A 20,910-nucleotide genomic window follows, 5' to 3' on the forward strand; every position below is an offset into this window, starting at 1 on the left:
TGACTATATATCAATTAGACTATTTTTATTAGTTTATGCACATATTTGATATTTTATCAATAACTCATATATCAAAATAATTTTTACTTATCATAAAGTATCTTATGGTTGTCACTAACTCTCACTTTAATAGAGTCTATGTGCTCTTATTAACTTTAATAAATTTGTATTTGAACGATTAATTATTTTAGTTAATGCATACATATTTATATAGAAAAATATGGATATAGAATATAGAATAATAGATTGTAATAATTTATATTAAATTACAAATATAATCTTAAAAAAAACGCTCGCATGTAAAAAACAATAACCTTTTCTTTTAATGTTAGTTTGAAATTTGTTTCAAATTTTGCTTGAATTTTTTAATTAAAAAAAAAAAGGAACCTTGAAAACATATATAAAGAAATACAAAATAAAAATCAAATTAATAATATTTAATTTAAAAAGTATTTATGAAAATGATCGAAAAGGACTCAATTATTGGGCTAACGATGATAACACAAGTAGAACCAACGCTGAATTACAAAGAGATCACAGATGGATCGAGTTTTTTGGCACTGAGAAATCAGAAATCAACAATGGCGACAGCTTATGCATCTCTGCTTTCCCTCGGACACACTCTTGGCCAGTTATCGCAACACCCACCTCGCCAAATGGCTGTTCTTGGCAAAGCCCAGATCGATTCTCTGCTTGACAATATCATTTTCCTGCTAGATTTCCTTGAAGAATTTTCGCTGACAAGGGGGGGCGAGATTCAAGCATTGGAGGAAAAAATCGCGAGATCAGCATATGCCGCAGAAGATATCATTGAAAGTCGTGTGGTGGATCAAATTCTTCCAAATTCTGAAGCTGAAAGTGAAAGTAGCTTCATTCTATTATGTCAAAATTTGCAGAAAGTGATGGAAGAATTTGATTATGTGAAGAAGGATGTGATGAAGATTAAGCAAACTGAAGGGATCAAAATCATGGAGCAACCAGCAGAAGATATCATTGATAGCCGTATGGTGGATCAAATTCTTCCAAATTCTAAAGCCGAGAGGAGAAGGAGGGGGATATTCAGTTTTTTAGACTTTCTGAACCTTTTTAAAAAGGAAACTGAAGGGATCAAAATCATGCAACGGCCAAGAAAAGCTGCGACTGCTGGTTCTTCCAAGCGAGGTGTTTCCAATAGCAAGAATACTATGGTGGGATTTGATGAAGATTTGATTCAAACAATGGACACACTCACCGGACACCAGTCCGATCTCCGGATCGTCTCAATTGTCGGGATGGGTGGTATTGGTAAGACTACACTTGCTAGAAATGTTTACTATCATCCATTGATCGTGGAGCACTTTCAAATACATGCTTGGGTTACAATCTCTCAACAATATAGCTTGCACGAAATCCTTTTAGCCCTCTTGAATGATATTAGAGTTCTTGCTGAAAGTATAGAAGAAGGAAGTGAAAAAATTTCTCAACGGACTGATGATGAATTAGGAGAAAAGTTATACAAAAGTTTGTGTGGTAGAAAATATTTGATTGTGATGGATGACTTGTGGAGTATCGAGTGTTGGAATTACACAAAGAGGTTTTTCCCGGACAATAACAATGGTAGTCGAGTCATGATCACTACAAGACTAACAAATGTGGCAGATGATTTTCGCTCGTGTGCCCCTCATCAACTACATTTTCTAGACGAGGATCAAAGTTGGGATTTGTTTTGTGACCAGGTGTTTGGAAAAGAAGGTTGCCCTCCTGAGTTGGAGGAAGTAGGAAAGGCAATCGTGAGAAATTGTGGCGCACTTCCTCTGGCCATTGTTGTTATCGGTGGACTTCTTGCAAAGTCTAGTCGAACAATTAAATATTGGGAGTATGTTGCTAATGATACATATGCAGCACTGAATATGGGAGGTGGGGAGCTTTGTTATGAGATATTGTCTTTAAGTTATAAGCATTTACCTGCTCATCTAAAACCATGTTTCCTTTATACGACGATATTTCCGGAAGACCATAAGATTAGAGTTTCAAGACTCGTTAAACTATGGGTAGCGGAGGGGATTCTTAAACCGATAAGATCTAGAAGTTTGGAGGAAATTGCAGAGGATAACTTAAGAGATTTGATAGATAGAAATCTCATTCAGGTTCATGATTACGGGTCTAGAAACAAAATCAAAACTTGCACCATCCATGATCTCTTAAGAGACCTATGCCTCAGAGAAGCTCGAAAGGAGAAATTTCTTTGTGTAACTATGAAGCATAGCCTCAGCAATCATAACATAATCATCGATTATGAGCGCTGGTTTATTATTAAACGAAGCTTCCACGAAGAGGAATCAAAATCCACCTTTGCAAAGCTGGATAGACTGCGAAAAGTACTGAAAATGGGTGATACCTGCTCTGATAAAGAAATTGTGCGACTAGTTAACTCTAGATACATTGATTTCACACGTAGGATGTTTCAGAATATGTCGAATATTTTAGAATCTTTATCCCTACTATGGAATCTGCAGACTATCACCATTGATGGAGCTGGGAGACTTAATCGGACTACAATATATATACCGGCTGAAATATGGGAAATGGCACAACTCAGGCATCTAAAAGTGGAAGAAGGAGACTTTTATTTGCCCGATCCTCCAAGCACCAACAGCAAAAATGGCAGGCGAGATTTTTTGGTTCTGAGAAACCTGCAAACACTCTATAAGATAAGGGATTTCAGATTCACAGATGAGGTTATTGATAGAATCCCAAACTTAAAAAAACTGGGAATCACTTACAGCCGGGAATTTGGATGGGATGACTATGAAGTTTACAATCTTGCCCGTTTACGTAATCTCGAATCGCTTATTTCAGACAGTTACAAGAATGTCTGCTTTCCACGTTCACTCAAGAAGTTGACTTTGGAACACTGCGGAGTGTGTTGGGAAGATTTGACGGTGGTTGGCTCACTGCCTCATCTTGAAGTTCTCCATTTGTATATTGCAGTCATAGGGCGTGCATGGAGTCCTGTGGAAGGAGAATTCCTTAAATTGAAGTACTTGAGAATTGAACATGCAGATGTTGAGGAGTGGATAGCAGACAGCTCTCATTTCCCATGCCTTGAGAAGCTTCAACTTCGGTGTCTTAAACTCTTACAGGAAATCCCAGAAGGTATTGGAGAAATACAAACACTTGGATCAATTATATTAATAGAGTGTAGTGATTCAGCCAATTCTTCTGCAAGGAAGATACAAGAGGACCAGCAAAACCTTGGAAATTCTGACCTTCAGGTTCATGTCGATTCTTTTTATGCATTCTAATATTTTGAAATCAAATATGGATTCAACTCATTAGTAAAAATTTTTGTTTGATATTATTTATGGCTTTGATATGTCACTCTTATTAACAAGAAACTGATTAACTTTCATTATTAAAATTTACTGTAATATTATTAACTTATGAGTGGATATGCATATGTCAATGACATATTTTACCTGATGAATTTTTATCTATTTGTTTTCCTATTATATGCCATTGACAGTTATTCCATTTCATATTAGGTAAAAGCGAAAATCTACCACTTTCAAGTTTTTCCATTATGTTTTTACTCATTTATAATGTCAATATACAACAAACATTTTTCTTTATTATGTTTTGTGAAATTTAATCATTCCTACAACCACTATTGCAGCTGAAAATAGTGGAATCCCGGTGAGGATGCAATGGTTTGAATGATAGAGCAAGTGAAATGACACCCCATGCTACGGAAGCTTCAATATTTATTTGGTGTCTCTCTGTAGGACGCAACCCATTTACCTATCATTTTCTCAATTAAAATGCTATTTGTTTGAGAGTTGTTAAGTTGTTCTTCGCGTAGGATTACTGCGTAGAAGACACTCTACAGAATATTTGGCTGGCGGATCCGTTGATGATTTACTTGCTGGTATTAATCAGGTGCGAAAAAGCAAAAACTTGGTTAGTAATAAAGAGGATGAGGTTTCTGTACATTCTGATTTTCCAGTCAACGAAATCTTCTTTTGAGAACATAAGGAATCTCGCTGAAGGATTCCATAGCTATTGCAGCTGGAAATATTTGGCAGATCTGTTGATGATTGACTTGCTGGTATCTAAAATGCAAAAACTTGGTTAGTGATAAAGAGGAGGCTTCTGTACATTGCTGTTTTCATGCATATTGATCCTGTTTTCTGCATAGATGCTAATGAAGTTATGGTTCCTTTAAAAGGAAGGAGGACACTTTTTTCTCACTTCTGATTTCTGCGTTCTGCGTGATCAAAATCACATCCATTTATTTCCTATTTGCTTAAGAAATTGGGGAAAACATCATTTCGAATGAATGCTACTCGGGTATGCTTGATAGAACACAACGATAAATTTTACATTTTAAATCATGCAAATAAATTCAATGGGACTGCACTTTTATTTCTATTGGGAGTGTATATCTAACTATTGAATTTCTTGTTCCAAATAAAACAAGCTTTTTATTCTTCTACATTTGTATAAGCAGTTGCTAGCTAAACTGATCATAGAGAAAAAAACCTTCTTTGCAGATGAAAATTGTCATCAACTGTTTCAAATCAATTTCGCTAGAACTTCTTGGTCACTATGGCAAGGATTCACTTATTGTATATGACTATTCTGCTAGTTATGCCTGTCAAATGTTGTTGCCTTTGTACAAAGTTTGTGAAGGGTACTGGAAAAGTTGTTTCAGGTAACTGTTGTTTCTCCAGTTTTGCTTTTTCTGAAAAACTTATCCCCAGTCTTCTCAAGTTTGATTTGTTACACGAGTTTAGGAATTATAACTGGGACAATCGATGGATGGCTATATCTGTATGGAAGCTTCGGTATATATCAGTGCGTGCTAATAATTTCCTTGCTCCCAGTAAGAAGCCTCTGATCTCAAAATTATCGAAACGTGAGGTGAATAACGCTTAGAAAGTTTTCATTAGCGAATAAATGCCGCTTATTTCTAAATATACTCGCGAATTTATGCTCGGACTATAGATAATAGAAACACTCTGGATGCTAGATGACTGCTTAGAGCGATTTATGTCGTATCAATATTGTTATCAGAGTTGTTCTAGTGATCAGTGCCCTCTTTATTTAGTTACTTTCCATCATCATTTAGTTGTCTTGGCTTACCTTTTCTTTTTATCATGCCAATCTGAAACAGTTAGCACACGAGGTTCGCGAAAGCATCAGAGTAATCATGTGGAACCATTTCATTCAAGTTTACAACGTAGTAAGGAAAAATGAAAGAGGGACAAGAGGAAACAAGACGAGAAGATCATGGCTGTGATCAATCCAGAATGAAATTCCACGAGGAAACTTAGAATCGCATCGGAACAATAAGAGAAGGAAAAGCATATATGTCCATGAAAATGGTAAGATGGATGCATTAAGATCATGAAGATGCATTCGGGTGGCACATATTCTACAAGTAACAACAAATATCATGGTAATTTTCCACTACTTGTCGGTTGTCGATTCTACCGAGTGACTTGAAACCGGGTGTTTTTTAACCATATTTGCGAGCTATATATTCGAATTATGGGTTGAATTGAAAGGTTTGAATGATCTTCTATTAATATGTAATTTTTACAATAATAAAATATTGGAACATGTTTAAATTTGGCCTAAATTGGATTATTTAAAATATTGATCGAATATTTTTTGAGCTGGTTCAAGAAGTCCGCATGACTCGATCATTTATGCCCCTAATCCTTGTTTTTCAATTAACAACTCGTTCTTGTTTTATATATTTACTCGCATACGCTTGGTGCAATTTTGAATTAAATCAAGAGCTATAATGTGTTGGATCTTAGCACAAGGACACTCGGGGAATTTTGTTGATGATTATTGTATTAGTTTGGTTGGCTGATTTTGAAGATTGGTTGTCATTTCAAAGCAATAAAAAAAATAAAAACATACTTTTTGTAAATTTATTTTCTTATGGCTTATGAATTAATAGCTGTAAATGTTTTTTCATAAAAGATACTCTGATATAATAATAAAATGTCATGCCGTTTTTTTTTTTTTTTTTGAAACTAAATATCATGCAGTTAGGTAATCACTTTAACATAACAGAAGTCATATAGAGAAATTAATAGAGTTATTTGCACCAAATATCTTGTGAAATATTGAAAATGCACATTTTTTTCCTGTAAAATTTTAATAGGCATCTTTGTTGGGAAAATTACGTTTTGGTGTTTACGAGTTATTAAGCAAAACTGATGCGCTAAGATGAACTGATCCAGCAAAAGCTAAAAACTGAAAGCTAAGCTAAACTGATCAAATGGAAGCAAAACTGAAGCGGCCAAGATAAACTGATCTAGCGGATGCTAAAACGAAAGTGCTAAGCTAAGCTGACAAAAACATGAAGCATCGCATAAGGATAAAGTTTTCCGTACTCTGACACATTCACAGAAGTTAGTGCCGCGATTCAAAGGGAATTGTCGGGCTCATAAATTGTTCTTGAAAGTGACAAATGCAACGGGAATAAATTCGAAATTCCATTTGAAGATCCAATTTGAAATTATTACCGTTGGCATCCAAAGAGTATAAAAGGGGATTTCGATCGATTGAAGAAAGTAGTGAAAAGTGGAAACCTTTGCAAACAACATTCATTGCGTGAATATTCAAAAGAGCTTGAAAATCGATCAAAGAACTCGAAGCACAAACACCTAAGTGTTATTCAGATCATTGAATGATCAATCTTGTGTTAAATATTTCGAGTTGTATTCATCTGTATTTCATTATCAGTTTAGGACATAGACTGAGTGGTTGTACTAGGAGTTCTTGTTTGGGCAAAGTATAAGTCCTAAACTGGATCTGGATTTTGCAAATTACTTGTAAGATTCAAAGTCTTCTAGTGATATCCTTCCGTCCGAAAAAATGGACATCATCTCCTCCGTGGTTTTTGTCTCCGCCACGTTGTGTGCCATGTTCTTTGTTAGGGTCAATCGTATTACCCCTAACACTTGTCGGTCAAGAAGCTCCCACTCATCATCCTTCAGAACGTGAAATCTGTACCGTCGAACTTATTGATTCGAGGTTCCAATCTGTCATTTCCGGCCATCGCTTCTACTGCCTTAATAAAATTTCAAAAAATCTTTTCTGATGTGGAAGATCAGACAAAGCTACAACCACAAATCATACTCAAAATTTTAAGAAATTTTTCACCAAGGCTCCCGGACACCGTAACAGCTCTGATACCAGTTGTTATAGATTATGCCGGAGTGATCATGATGATGATAATTGCGGAATAAAATAATCAACCAGAACACCAAAGATTTACATGGTTCACCCAATACAGGCTACGTCCACGGAGCTGCTGTAAATATATTATAACCGGAGAAATATTACAAGTATATACAAAACACTATATCTCTCACCAACCCAAACCCCGAGTATTATCGAGAAAATATTTCTTTAACTCACACAAGAAAAAACTCAAGAAAACCAAAGAAACTATTTTGTTTCTTTTTCTTTTGCTCTCGTATTTTTTCTTTCTGTTTGGATAATATATTCTGAAGGCATGGAAGCCAATTTATAGGAGAAAGAAACGCGTGAATTACGCGTGAATTACTTCATTTAATTCCCCAGCTACCAACCGATAGCTACCACCTACCTAACACGAGATTTATAATTGTGATCAGATCATGGAGATTTTGAAGCAAAGATGTCAGCGTATTGTAGCATTTAAGGTTAATCTTTTGGAGCTTAGAGTCCAATTTGCTAAAAATTGTTTCTATGTGTATCCTGAAGATAGACGCTATAAATTGACGAAGTACAAGCTTCGTCTCAATGCTGCCAATCTGGAGGATGTTTTTAACTCTGAGGGAATATATCTACTCTCACTCATGAAGCGATATCGTACTCTATGTAAACTGAACAGGGATCCTGATTATCAAGATGCAACTTTAAGTTTATGGATTGAGTCTTGGAAGACATCTTTGTTAAGAGAAATTTGTATTATCAAGAAATGATAAACTCGTTTTATGTACGTCCTTTTTACTTAAAGAATCCTTTATTTTTGTAACATCTTTTCTTTGCCTTGTAAATAATTGTTATATTTATTACCTCTTTTCCCTATATATATATATATATATATATATATATATAGATGTGAGAGTACTGTTTTTCATAAATATACAATGGAAGTTCTAAAGTGTATTTTTGAAGACGAAGTTTTATCTAAGATTCAACTACTAAGGGCTAGAATCAATTTACTCCGTGTGTTTTTTACTACATATCCTGAGGAAAGAAGTTATCAACTAGAAAAATATATGAGACAGCTTGGTACAACTAGAGCTAAGTATGTGTTTAGTTCTGATGGTATATACCTTTTGTGTCTTAAGAAAGAACTAAGTGCTTTGCGAAAAATTACTACTTATCAGCGATATCAACGGTTTTCAAACGGTGGTCTAAGTAATTTTATTAAATTTTGGATTGATGCGGTTCAGAGAGCAATAATAATTGCTGAGGAAGAATGATTACTATATTATTTTTCTTTATCTTTATTAAAGTAAAGAAGTTAGTTTGTGTTCCTTCTTACTATGTGATAGCTGATGACTTAAGCATTGACAGACTGATTTTGCTGATGAATGAAAATCTAATGCGTGTAAAAAAAAATTATTGGAATGTGGGTCGACTCTTCGCATTCCTTAAGAGTAGGTCTTTTTGAATTCCTAAAAACTTATTATAAATAAGATGTTCAACACCATCAGTTTTATTCTAACCTTTTCTCTGACCAACAAAATATGGAAACAGAGACTTGGATGAAATTTTATGAAGATGGTGTTGAAGATAAAATCAAAGCTTTGGAGACAAAGATAAAAGCTCTGCAAGAACTTCCTTTTCCCCTTCTTCGTTATGAGGACAGAAGATTGGAGAAGTATAAGAGAAGACTTGGTGAAGCCAAGTATGAAAATATCTTCAGTGAGAAAGACATTTTACTATTTTAGTCTTTGAAGAGGCTTCAAATAATTCAAAAAATTACTGCTTCCTCTGCATATCATGAGATTGCAACTAATGAGTTGTATTCTGCTATAATTTTTTGTGAGTCAACTGTTGTATGGGAGATTGAAATTGCTAGGGGTGAACTTATATAAGAAAATTGATGTATTTGTTTAAAGAGTTATGCTTATTTTATTTTTCTGTACTGTAGTGATTTACATTTCTTCTTTGACTGTTAAAGAAGCATAAATCTGCCTAAAAAATGAGATGCTATAAAAAAAATACTTATAAAAGAATGTCTAACACTTTATAAGGAATTTGACTTAATATAATAAGTATAAAGTACAAGAAATAAATAAATAAGAGTTTTGAGAAGAAATGTCTTAGTCTGTTTGAGAGATTCAGTTGATGTTGTCATCAGTTGAGTTATCGCAACTGACATTCCCCCTCATTTTGAGACTTTTTCTTCTGAACTGATATTTTTTTTATCAGTTGATCAATTTTACTGCAGCAGACTGAATCTTTTTCTGTCATTCGGGTTGGACTATTGGTTTAGCTAATATGTGCTAAACTGGTCATCTGGCTCTTCTTTTCCTGTAATCACAAAATCAAACTCGACTATGGTACCCATTGTTCGTGGGTCCTTGATTGGTTAAACCTTTAGGTATCCATACCTGAATTACTTTAACTGATCGATTTATGGATGGATCCCACAAGATTCTCGATTTTTGAATTGTGTGTTTGTGAATTAAATAGTGAAACGACCCTAACTCTATAATTAATAAATAAATATGCGGAAATTTTTTTTTTATATACTTATTAAATAAAATATGTACATACATGCCCATACATATATGCACAAAATAAAAAGTTTTAAAATAATTAAATAAATAAATAACTTAAATAAAATGCATTTTTTAATAGAATAAATATCTGAGTCAAATATTTAATTAAAAATACTGCATAATTAAAAATGAGTAAAGTTTGCATGCACTGAAAATATTCCAATGAAATATTCAAACCACAAATACTGAAAAATAATAAAAATGTATCATGTTAAAAATACTCAAAACATGCACTGTGACTCAGACATCTATCATGGTCACGGGGTCACTGCATGTCCGCTCATAGGTCCTCGCCGCCGGTAGGAGCTACATCCTCCTCTATGTACTCACCTGCACCATACCAGTGTAGTGAGCCTAAAGGCCCAACATGCTAACATAACAAGGGTTAAAAATAATTTAAATCCATTTCATACTAATACATACGTATACATGAGCATGCTTAAAAAATATCATAACATAACATAACTTACATTAACTTAAAAATAACATAATACATAACATTGTTGAGCAATTAATTTTCTAACATAGCATGGTTGTATCCGTAGTGTAACCTTAAATCATACATTAAATACTGATCAGCGTGGAAACCAACGTACGTGGCCGGTGACGAATCACCTCTTAAATTGGCAGTAAACTGCCCTTCAATCATATGGGGACGAATCCCCCTTAAATTGTCACACTACTTCAACTTCCAACATAAAATATTTTCTTGCTCAACCTTAAACATTAAATCATGCATAAAATATTATTTCATGAATGCATGTACTTAAATAAACATGTGTGTCCTTCATATATATTTAATTTAATTTCCTACTAACATATAAATATTAAAAATAACTTCAATGCATAAAAATAATTAAATATATATTCAGGACACATGCAATTTTCTCATGGATTGCACTAGACTGCTGGCCCTAACACTCAAGCCCATTTACTTAAATCTGGCCCATTAACACTGAGTCTGACCCAATAACATAATTAAGCCCAATAAACTTATTCTAAACCCAATTAAATAATTAAAGCCCATAATTAACCAATTCTGGCCCAATGGGCCCAAAAGCCCAAAGACTGACCCAATAACTTTCACGGGCCCTAAAGCTCATAAAAATTATTGGACTCACTTAATTAAATTAATTAAGCCCAAATAAAATTAAACTTAGCCCAAATCAATTAAATTGAGCCCAATAAAATTTTAAGATTTAATTAGGCCCATTAAACCTTTAATTAAACTTAAAACTCTAAAATAAAAATACCCGAGCCCAACTAACTTAACCCGGACCCGGACCCGGACCCAACTAACTTGACCCACGACTTAACTGACCCGACCCGGACCAAGACCTGACCCAGAACCACCCTGCAGCCCTAACCTGTCGGCCCCCTCCCCTCTTCACAGATCTGCTGCGGCCGTGAGCAGCATCCACTCCTTGGCTGCTGCCGGCCTGCTCCGGCCGCCCCTGGCCGGAGCCCCGCCGCCCAGACGTAGCCCACGTCTGGGCGGTTCGAACCCAGCCCTTAAACCCAAACCATGCAGCCCCAGCCATCACTACCGAGCCCCCTTCCCACGAACCCTACCTGCGCATCCAAGGGACCCGAACTCCACCAGCAGGCTTCCTGGGCTCGTTTGGCTCAAACCACTCGAGCCATTCGAGTCCAGGCCACCCTCTCTCGACCTAAGGTCCTTGACCAGCAGCTGGACATGCCATGGAGGAATAAAACGTGGGAATGATAGCATAAAACACTAGAACAATTTGCAACAGCAAACCGATGCCATTTTTTGAAAAAAAAAACTTAAAGGTTTCAATGCATACACCACACACACGAAATTAGTATTGACATGGCACAAAAAGAAACGAAAGAATCATGCCTTTCACCGTAAACGACGAGAAACACGGGCGTGGGACGGTTCCGGGACGACGGGGCGACGAGAAACCTTAAAAAAACTTGAAGGGCATCGGTTATGGAGGTGCTGGAAACTGAAGAAGACGAAGGGGATGATGAACAGGAAGTGGGTGTCGGCTGATGAAGGGAATCCGTGGGGTCTTGGGTAGGTTAGGTTATTATTTTAATTAAAGTAGGCTTTTAGGTTAATTAAAATATATTAATAAGTTTTTTTAAATTTAAAAATATAAAATTCTAAAACTCCAATTAAAGGTTAAAATTGGATACTTAATTCAAAAATACAAAAATCCCGAAATATTAAGTTAGGGAATTTTTAAAGATAATTAAAATCAATATTTTGGCTTATTTTGAATAAAAACGGGCTCCTAAAATTATATAAAATTAAATACTAAAAATATTGAGGTAATAAAACTCAAAATAATATTTTTGGGCTCTAAAAAGGCTCATGAAATTACTTGGCTAGAAAGTTGTCATCTCGTCCGTCTACGGTCCCGTCTACGCGATCAAAACAATTAAAATACTAAAAATCATAAAAATCATTAATTTTGGGTTAAATGCTTAAAAATAAATTAAATCATGCACAAATAATTCACATAATTATTTAACTCATAAATCACAAATTTAAATAATTAAATACCCTAATTATGCATGCGGATTTACGTATTTAAAATACCGGGTGTTACAATTCTCCCCCCCTTAAATTGAATTTCGTCCTCGAAATTAAAGCACTTACCCGAACAACTCCGGGAAACGAGTCCTCATCTCTGCCTCGGTCTCCCAAGTAGCTTCCTCCTCCGAGTGATTCAGCCACTGGACTTTGACCATCGGAATGACTCGTGTCCTAAGCCTACGCTCCTCCCTAGCCAATATACGAATAGGCATCTCCTCAAATGCTAACTCCGGTGTCAACTGAAGAGGCTCAAAATCCAACACATGCGACGGATTGGAGACATATCTCCGAAGCATGGATACATGGAAAACGTTGTGTACCGCTGCAAGCCCTGGCGGCAAAGCTAAACGGTAGGCCAACGTGCCAACTCTCTCCAATATCTCGAATGGCCCTATATACCTCGGATTAAGCTTGCCTCTCCGGCCAAAATGCACTACTCCCTTCATAGGTGACACCTTCAGGAAAACGTGATCACCTACAGCGAACTCCAAGTCTCGACGTCTGACATCTGCGTAACTCTTCTGCCGACTCTGAGCAGTCCTCATCCGATCTCGAATCTGAGTCACTATGTCAGCTGTCTACTGCACAATCTCTGGACCAAGTACAATCCGCTCACCAACCTCATCCCAATGTACAGGAGATCTGCATCTCCTCCCATACAACGCTGCATACGGAGCCATACCTATAGACGACTGAAAACTGTTGTTATAGGTAAACTCCACCAATGGCAGTCTAGTCTCCCAAGAGCCCTGAAAATCGATGACACAAGCTCTCAGAATATCCTCGAGAACCTGAATCACTCTCTCAGACTGACCATCTGTCTGGGGATGGAATGTTGTGCTGAACAAAAGTCTAGTCCCCATAGCTGTGTGCAGACTCTTCCAAAACGCGGATGTGAATCTCGGATCTCTGTCTGACACAATCGACACTGGTATGTCATGCAGTCTAACAATCTCTCTGATGTAAAGCTCTGCATACTGTGTCAAAGAATAAGTATTCCTCATCGGCAAGAAATGAGCTGACTTGGTGAGTCTATCCACAATCACCCAAATCGCTGTGCAACCTCTGGCACTCCTCGGATAACACTCCAAGTCGAATCTCTGAATCTCGCTCTGTAGTGGTAACTGTACGGTCAAACACGATACCACTGACGACTTTCGACTCAAAGCATCGGCCACTACATTAGCTTTACCCGGATGGTAGCTAATGTCACAGTCATAGTCTTTCACCAACTCCAACCATCGGCGCTGTCTCATGTTCAACTCCTTCTGTGTGAAGAAGTACTTGAGACTCTTGTGGTCTGTGAAAATCTTGCACTTCTCGCCATACAGATAGTGCCTCCAGATTTTCAAAGCGAAAACAACTGCTGCCAACTCCAAGTCATGCGTCGGATAATTCTGCTCATGAATCTTCAGCTGCCTTGACGCGTACGCAATAACCCTGCCACACTGCATAAGTACTGCGCCTAAACCCAGTTTAGACGCGTCGGTGTACACCACAAGCTCCTCGTGTGGTACTATCACTGCTAACACCGGTGCAGTAGTGAGTGATTCCTTCAACTGATCGAAGCTCCTCTGACAGTCTGCACTCCAGATGTACTTCGCGTTCTTCTTGGTTAAGGAAGTCAAGGGTACTGCAATAGAGGAAAAACCCTTCATGAACTTCCTATAATATCCTGCCAAACCCAAGAAACTGCGAATCTCCGAAGCATTCTTCGGAATACCCCAATTCTACACTGCCTCAACCTTCGTCTGATCAACTGCAATCCCATCTCTCGAAATAATGTGGCCAAGAAATGCCACCTGCTCAAGCCAAAACTCGCACTTGCTGAACTTGGCATACAAACGATGCTCCCTCAAAGTTTGCAAGGCTGTCTGAAGATGCTGTCTATGCTCCTCAATGCTCCTAGAATAGATCAAGATATCATCAATGAAGACTATGATGAACTGATCTAGATACGGCTGAAAGACTCGGTTCATGAGATCCATGAAAACCGCTGGAGCATTGGTCATCCCAAATGGCATCACTAAGAACTCGTAATGCCCATATCGTGTCCGGAAAGCAGTCTTGGACACATCTGCATCTCTAACACGCAACTGATGATAACCAGATCGCAGATCGATCTTGGAGAACACTGAAGCTCCCTGCAACTGGTCAAATAAATCCTCTATCCTCGGCAGTGGATACTTGTTCTTCACTGTGACCCTGTTAAGCTCTCGGTAATCGATGCACAGTCTCATACTGCCATCCTTCTTCTTCACAAACAACACCGGAGCTCCCCAAGGAGAAAAGCTAGGACGAACCAAGCCCTTCTCTAATAATTCCTGAATATGCTCCTTCAACTCTTTCATCTCGGTAGGAGCAAGTCTGTACGGTGCCTTAGAGATAGGCACGGTGTCTGGCACTAAGTCGATACCGAACTCCACATCTCTCACTGGTGGAATTCCTGCAACATCCTCCGGAAAGACATCCGAAAAATCACGAACCACCTCTATCTCTCATAATGATCTGCTAGATGGTTCTGAGGCCGTGACAATACTCGCTAGAAACCCCTGGCAACCCCGTCTCAACAACTTCCTCGCCTGAATAAGAGATATCACCTGAGGAATATCACTGCTCTGAGATGCATGAAAAGTAAACGAGTCGCCTTCCGATGGTTTTACTGACACTGTCCTCCGACGAAAATCAATCAAAGCTCCATTGACTGTCAACCAGTCCATACCCAAAATCAAATCAAACCCGCTCAACGGCAAAACCACTACATCTGCGCGGATGGAGTGTCCCTGTAGCTCTAACTCCAGCTCTCGGATATCACTGGTGATAGTAATAATCTGTCCTGACGGCATAGTGACATATAACCACTGTTGGCAATCTCAGGTGTGATGCCTACTCGTCTGATGAACTCTAGGGAGATAAACAAATGCGTAGCCCCTGAATCTAGCAACACAAACGTGGAGTTTCCTCCCACTAGTATTCTCCTGATGATTAAGGAGGTATCTGGGTCTGCCTCCTCAACCTGCATGACAAACACCCGCCCAGTGGTGTTCTTCTTCCTTGAGCAGTTGTATGCCCCATTCCCTAGCTCCTTGCAGTGGTAGCAAACGTTGGAACCGATCAAACACTGACCTGTGTGAGGCCTCTGACATTATGGGCACAAGGGAACTACTCCTGTCTTAGGGGCCCCGCCCCACTGCTGTTGTCCCTGCTGATTCGGGCCCTTATATGGTCCAGTAAACTGCTTCTTCGCAGAAGTCTGCGAAGATGGTCATTAAGCTCCTGGCTGGAACTGCCTCTTGCCTTGCTGTTACCTCTGCATCTCTCGTCTCCCTTCCTCAGAACGCAATGTTCTGCTAACTGCCGCCTCGTAAGTAGTGAAATCCAACATGCGAACGTCATGCTTGATGTCATCCCGCAATCCATCCACAAATGTCTCAACTTGTCTGGTACACTCAGCAAAAAGAGGCACGAAGCGACACCCTCTCTCGAACTGGGTAATGTAATCCACCACATATTTTTTTACGTAAATCGCCATGCATAACTAAGTGGTTTAAAAGTAATGCTAACTTAAATTCAAAGAATTAAATCATGCAATAAACACTTAAAACTTACAGAACGGTAGCGTGGATTTCTGAGCTCGCATAGCAGTAATGACCCCTCCAAGGACCCTGCTCTGATACCAACTGAAACGACCCTAACTCTATAATTAATAAATAAATATGCGGAATTTTTTTTTTTATACTTATTAAATAAAATATGTACATACATGCCCATACATATATGCACAAAATAAAAAGTTTTAAAATAATTAAATAAATAAATAACTTAAATAAAATGCATTCTTTAATAGAATAAATATCTGAGTCAAACATTTAATTAAAAATACTGCATAATTAAAAATGAGTAAAGTTTGCATGCACTGAAAATATTCCAATGAAATATTCAAACCACAAATACTGAAAAATAATAAAAATGTATCATGTTAAAAATACTCAAAACATGCACTGTGACTCAGACATCTATCACGGTCACGAGGTCACTGCATGTTCGCTCATAGGTCCTCGCCGTCGGTAGGAGCTACATCCTCCTCTACGTACTCACCTGCACCATACCAGTGTAGTGAGCCTAGAGGCCCAACATGCTAACATAACAAGGGTTAAAAATAATTTAAATCCATTTCATACTAATACATACGTATACATGAGCATGCTTAAAAAATATCATAACATAACATAACTTACATTAACTTAAAAATAACATAATACATAACATTGTTGAGCAATTAATTTTCTAACATAGCATGGTTGTATCCGTAGTGTAACCTTAAATCATACATTAAATACTGATCAGCGTGGAAACCAACGTACGTGGCCGGTGACGAATCACCTCTTAAATTGGCAGTAAACTGCCCTTCAATCATATGGGGACGAATCCCCCTTAAATTGTCACACTACTTCAACTTCCAACATAAAATATTTTCTTGCTCAACCTTAAACATTAAATCATGCATAAAATATTATTTCATGAATGCATGTACTTAAATAAACATGTGTGTCCTTCATATATATTTAATTTAATTTCCTACTAACATATAAATATTAAAAATAACTTCAATGCATAAAAATAATTAAATATATATTCAGGACACATGCAATTTTTTCATGGATTGCACTAGACTGCTGGCCCTAACACTCAAGCCCATTTACTTAAATCTGGCCCATTAACACTGAGTCTGGCCCAATAACATAATTAAGCCCAATAAACTTATTCTAAACCCAATTAAATAATTAAAGCCCATAATTAACCAATTCTGGCCCAATGGGCCCAAAAGCCCAAAGACTGACCCAATAACTTTCACGGGCCCTAAAGCCCATAAAAATTATTGGACTCACTTAATTAAATTAATTAAGCCCAAATAAAATTAAACTTAGCCCAAATCAATTAAATTGAGCCCAATAAAATTTTAAAATTTAATTAGGCCCATTAAACCTTTAATTAAACTTAAAACTCTAAAATAAAAATATCCGAGCCCAACTAACTTAACCCGGACCCGGACCCGGACCCAACTAACTTGACCCACGACTTAACTGACCCGACCCGGACCAAGACCCGACCCGGAACCACCCTGGAGCCCTAACCCGTCGGCCCCCTCCCCTCTTCACAGATCTGCTGCAGCAGCCACTCCTTGGCTGCTGCCGGCCTGCTCCGGCCGCCCCTGGCCGGAGCCCCGCCGCCCAGACGTAGCCCACGTCTGGGCGGTTCGAACCCAGCCCTTAAACCCAAACCATGCAGCCCCAGCCATCACTACCGAGCCCCCTTCCCATGAACCCTACCTGCGCATCCAAGGGACCCGAACTCCACCAGCAGGCTTCCTGGGCTCGTTTGGCTCGAACCACTCGAGCCATTCGAGTCCAGGCCACCCTCTCTCGACCTAAGGTCCTTGACCAGCAGCTGGACATGCCATGAAGGAATAAAACGTGGGAATGATAGCATAAAACACTAGAACAATTTGCAACAGCAAACCGATGCCATTTTCTGAAAAAAACTTAAAGGTTTCAATGCATACACCACACACACGAAATTAGTACTGACATGGCACAAAAAGAAACGAAAGAATCATGCCTTTCACCGTAAACGACGAGAAACACGGGCGTGGGACGGTTCCGGGACGACGGGGCGACGAGAAACCTTAAAAAAACTTGAAGGGAATCGGTTATGGAGGTGCTGGAAACTGAAGAAGACGAAGGGGATGATGAACAGGAGGTGGGTGTCGGCTGATGAAGGGAATCCGTGGGGTCTTGGGTAGGTTAGGTTATTATTTTAATTAAAGTAGGCTTTTAGGTTAATTAAAATATATTAATAAGTTTTTTTTAAATTTAAAAATATAAAATTCTAAAACTCCAATTAAAGGTTAAAATCGGATACTTAATTCAAAAATACAAAAATCCCGAAATATTAAGTTAGGGAATTTTTAAAGATAATTAAAATCAATATTTTGGCTTATTTTGAATAAAAACGGGCTCCTAAAATTATATAAAATTAAATACTAAAAATATTGAGGTAATAAAACTCAAAATAATATTTTTGGGCTCTAAAAAGGCTCATGAAATTACTTGGCTAGAAAGTTGTCATCTCGTCCGTCCACGGTCCCGTCTACGCGATCAAAATAATTAAAATACTAAAAATCATAAAAATCATTAATTTTGGGTTAAATGCTTAAAAATAAATTAAATCATGCACAAATAATTCACATAATTATTTAACTCATAAATCACAAATTTAAATAATTAAATACCCTAATTATGCATGCAGATTTACGTATTTAAAATACCGGGTGTTACAAATAGTGTGCATTTGATCGTGAATAATGTGTTTGTGAATGTTCTGAATAGTTAGTGTGCGTTTTTAACCGTCCTTGTAATAGATTCTTCTATTCCACTTTGAGTCTGGCCATTGGTAGGTTTTGTAGTTGCAACTTTTTGTTGATGATATATGCTCAGTTTGGCTTGATTCGCAGTTTGTTGATAATATTTGTTCGGCATATATCCAATTCCAAATCTTTGAATATTACTGGAGCTTTTGACAATTCCTTCATTGTGTCGAATTGGCTCACTTTGCTTATCCCCTAAGCTGGATTTGATGAATTGAATGTACTTTCCTTTGCCCATATCTGGTCTGGATTGATCATTATCCACAGTAGGTTTGCAATCTTTGTCGGTGAATCCTAGACCAGTTTTGTCTCCATTTGGTTTCTGAGCTTCTTGTAACTCGTTCAACCGAACTGATGACTTATTCCATGTTTGAAATTTTTCAGTCATCCTTAGATTCTCTGTTTTCAGTTGGTGATTTTCAACATGTAGCTCTTCATTTTGCATTCGGAGCTTTGCAATTTCTTATTCTAGATTATTCTTCTCAACTGACATCTGCCAATCTGGTTCAGTTGAGTAATCCAGTAGTTTACTCCTTTTAGTCTTGGTTTCTTCAATTCTACACAGAGTCTTTGATATTCATTGGCCATCTCATGTAGTGCTTTAGCTAGCTCTTCCCGAGTGAATTTTTCAGAGTCAAATTCAAATACTTGTTCACTCATATTTGATAAATCAGGTTCTTGCTCTCGCTCTTGGATAGAAGTTTGTTCATCATGGGCTATAAGAAAACCGTCGTTTTCTTCTTTTTCTGAGGTTACAGAGTTATTTGAGCCACATAATTCTTTAGTAGAGTCATCCATTTGACTCTTACTTCCTTCAATTTTCATTTCTTCTTCACTTAGCTTGATAAACTACTGCCAAATGTTCTTCACTGTAGAATAAGTCACTATGGTTTTGATACTGCAATTTTCCATAGTAGTGTTCCAAAAGCTCTTAGCTAAATCTCCAAATTTAGCCATTTTGATTTTGTTCAGAGACGAGAAAGAAAACCTCGCTCTGATACCACTTGTTGGTGGATCGGTTTGGCTTGATTCGAAGATAAACTGCTTTAAAGTTTGCTTGTCAGGAAATAGGTTTGATCACTGTAGCAGTTTATCTCTTTAATAGGTTACGTTGTGTTCAGTTGAGGTTGGTCAACTGAACTATGTCTGTTAGGGTTTTGACAGTATAGACTGCAGGAATGCCATAAATAAATTTCAGATTAAGTGTTGTCTCTTAAATACTTCAAGAAACACATACGCAGCGGAATAATTAAACTTTAAAGTAAATAACACAAAGATATTATGCACAAGTAATTAATACTTGTGCGGTGTCTCATGGCAAAATGATCACTAGAAAAACAAATCAGTTTACAAAAACAACTAGTGATTGTATATGAAAACCTACTTTTCTCAACAAGTTGAGAAAATAAATAACTTCCTAAAAACTAGTAAGAATTAGAATGTAAAACCAATAGGAAGTTCAAAACACATGTGCCGAAAAACAAAAAACCAAGGAACCACTTTCTGAACAGCACTTCACTCGCGTGTTCTTCAGTGTTTCCAACACTACTCGGCAACACTGTGCAACGACAAGGAATACTTCAGAAATTCTCCAATTGATCTTCAACCTTAAGCTTCTGAATTTCTGCAGTAATAATTAGCTTTACGTTTCTGCACTCTCCTCGCCAATTTTCATCTGTGTATAGTTATCTTCTTAAATAGATTTTCAATCTTTGTAAATCCTACACAATAGTGAATAAGGATTTGATAAGATATCTCATCAACAAAACTGTTAAGATATATCACCAATTTACAATATACATTTGATAAGATAACATATTTGACAAGATAACATATTTGATAAGATAACAAATTTGACAAGATAACAGATATTCAATGTCGATCAAGAAGATATACAAGATAAGATCAATTAAACAATATTGTCAAGAAAAGGAAAAATCTAAAAGATAAAGAAACGTGATATCCACGTTCTTTCAAACTCCCCCTTTTTGCCTTTCTGGACAAAACACACAAGAGAAAATAACTCCCCCTGAGTTAGATAACTAATGCTCCCCCTGAATTTAATCACGTCAGCACTAAGTGTTGTGGAGTAGTTTTGGCAACACTTACTCTCAACACTTAACAGATCA

At 37.4% G+C, this 20,910-nt stretch overlaps 1 protein-coding gene across 17 annotated transcripts in view; it reads left to right on the top strand.

Annotated features, from left to right (window-relative positions):
* The first annotated feature begins 524 nt into the window (after window positions 1-524).
* LOC140894774 (putative late blight resistance protein homolog R1A-3) overlaps window positions 525-20,910 on the top strand; it is a 48,665-nt gene continuing 28,279 nt past the window's right edge. Inside the window, exons 1-4 of one of the 17 annotated variants that reach the window (XR_012153928.1) lie at window positions 525-3,254; window positions 3,656-4,693; window positions 4,776-4,902; window positions 5,156-5,622. Coding sequence is in view for 2 of the 17 variants with exons in the window: in XM_073303387.1 (XP_073159488.1) it covers window positions 582-3,254; window positions 3,656-3,679 (2,697 nt within the window). In the remaining 15 variants the exon portion in view is untranslated. Of the gene's footprint in view, window positions 3,255-3,655; window positions 5,623-20,910 lie in introns of those variants that run through there. The other 16 variants (XR_012153930.1, XR_012153935.1, XR_012153940.1 and 13 more) reach the window with 16 other exon arrangements.

Source organism: Henckelia pumila, chromosome 4 (assembly GCF_033568475.1).
Source record: "Henckelia pumila isolate YLH828 chromosome 4, ASM3356847v2, whole genome shotgun sequence".
Classification (NCBI taxonomy): domain Eukaryota; kingdom Viridiplantae; phylum Streptophyta; class Magnoliopsida; order Lamiales; family Gesneriaceae; genus Henckelia; species Henckelia pumila.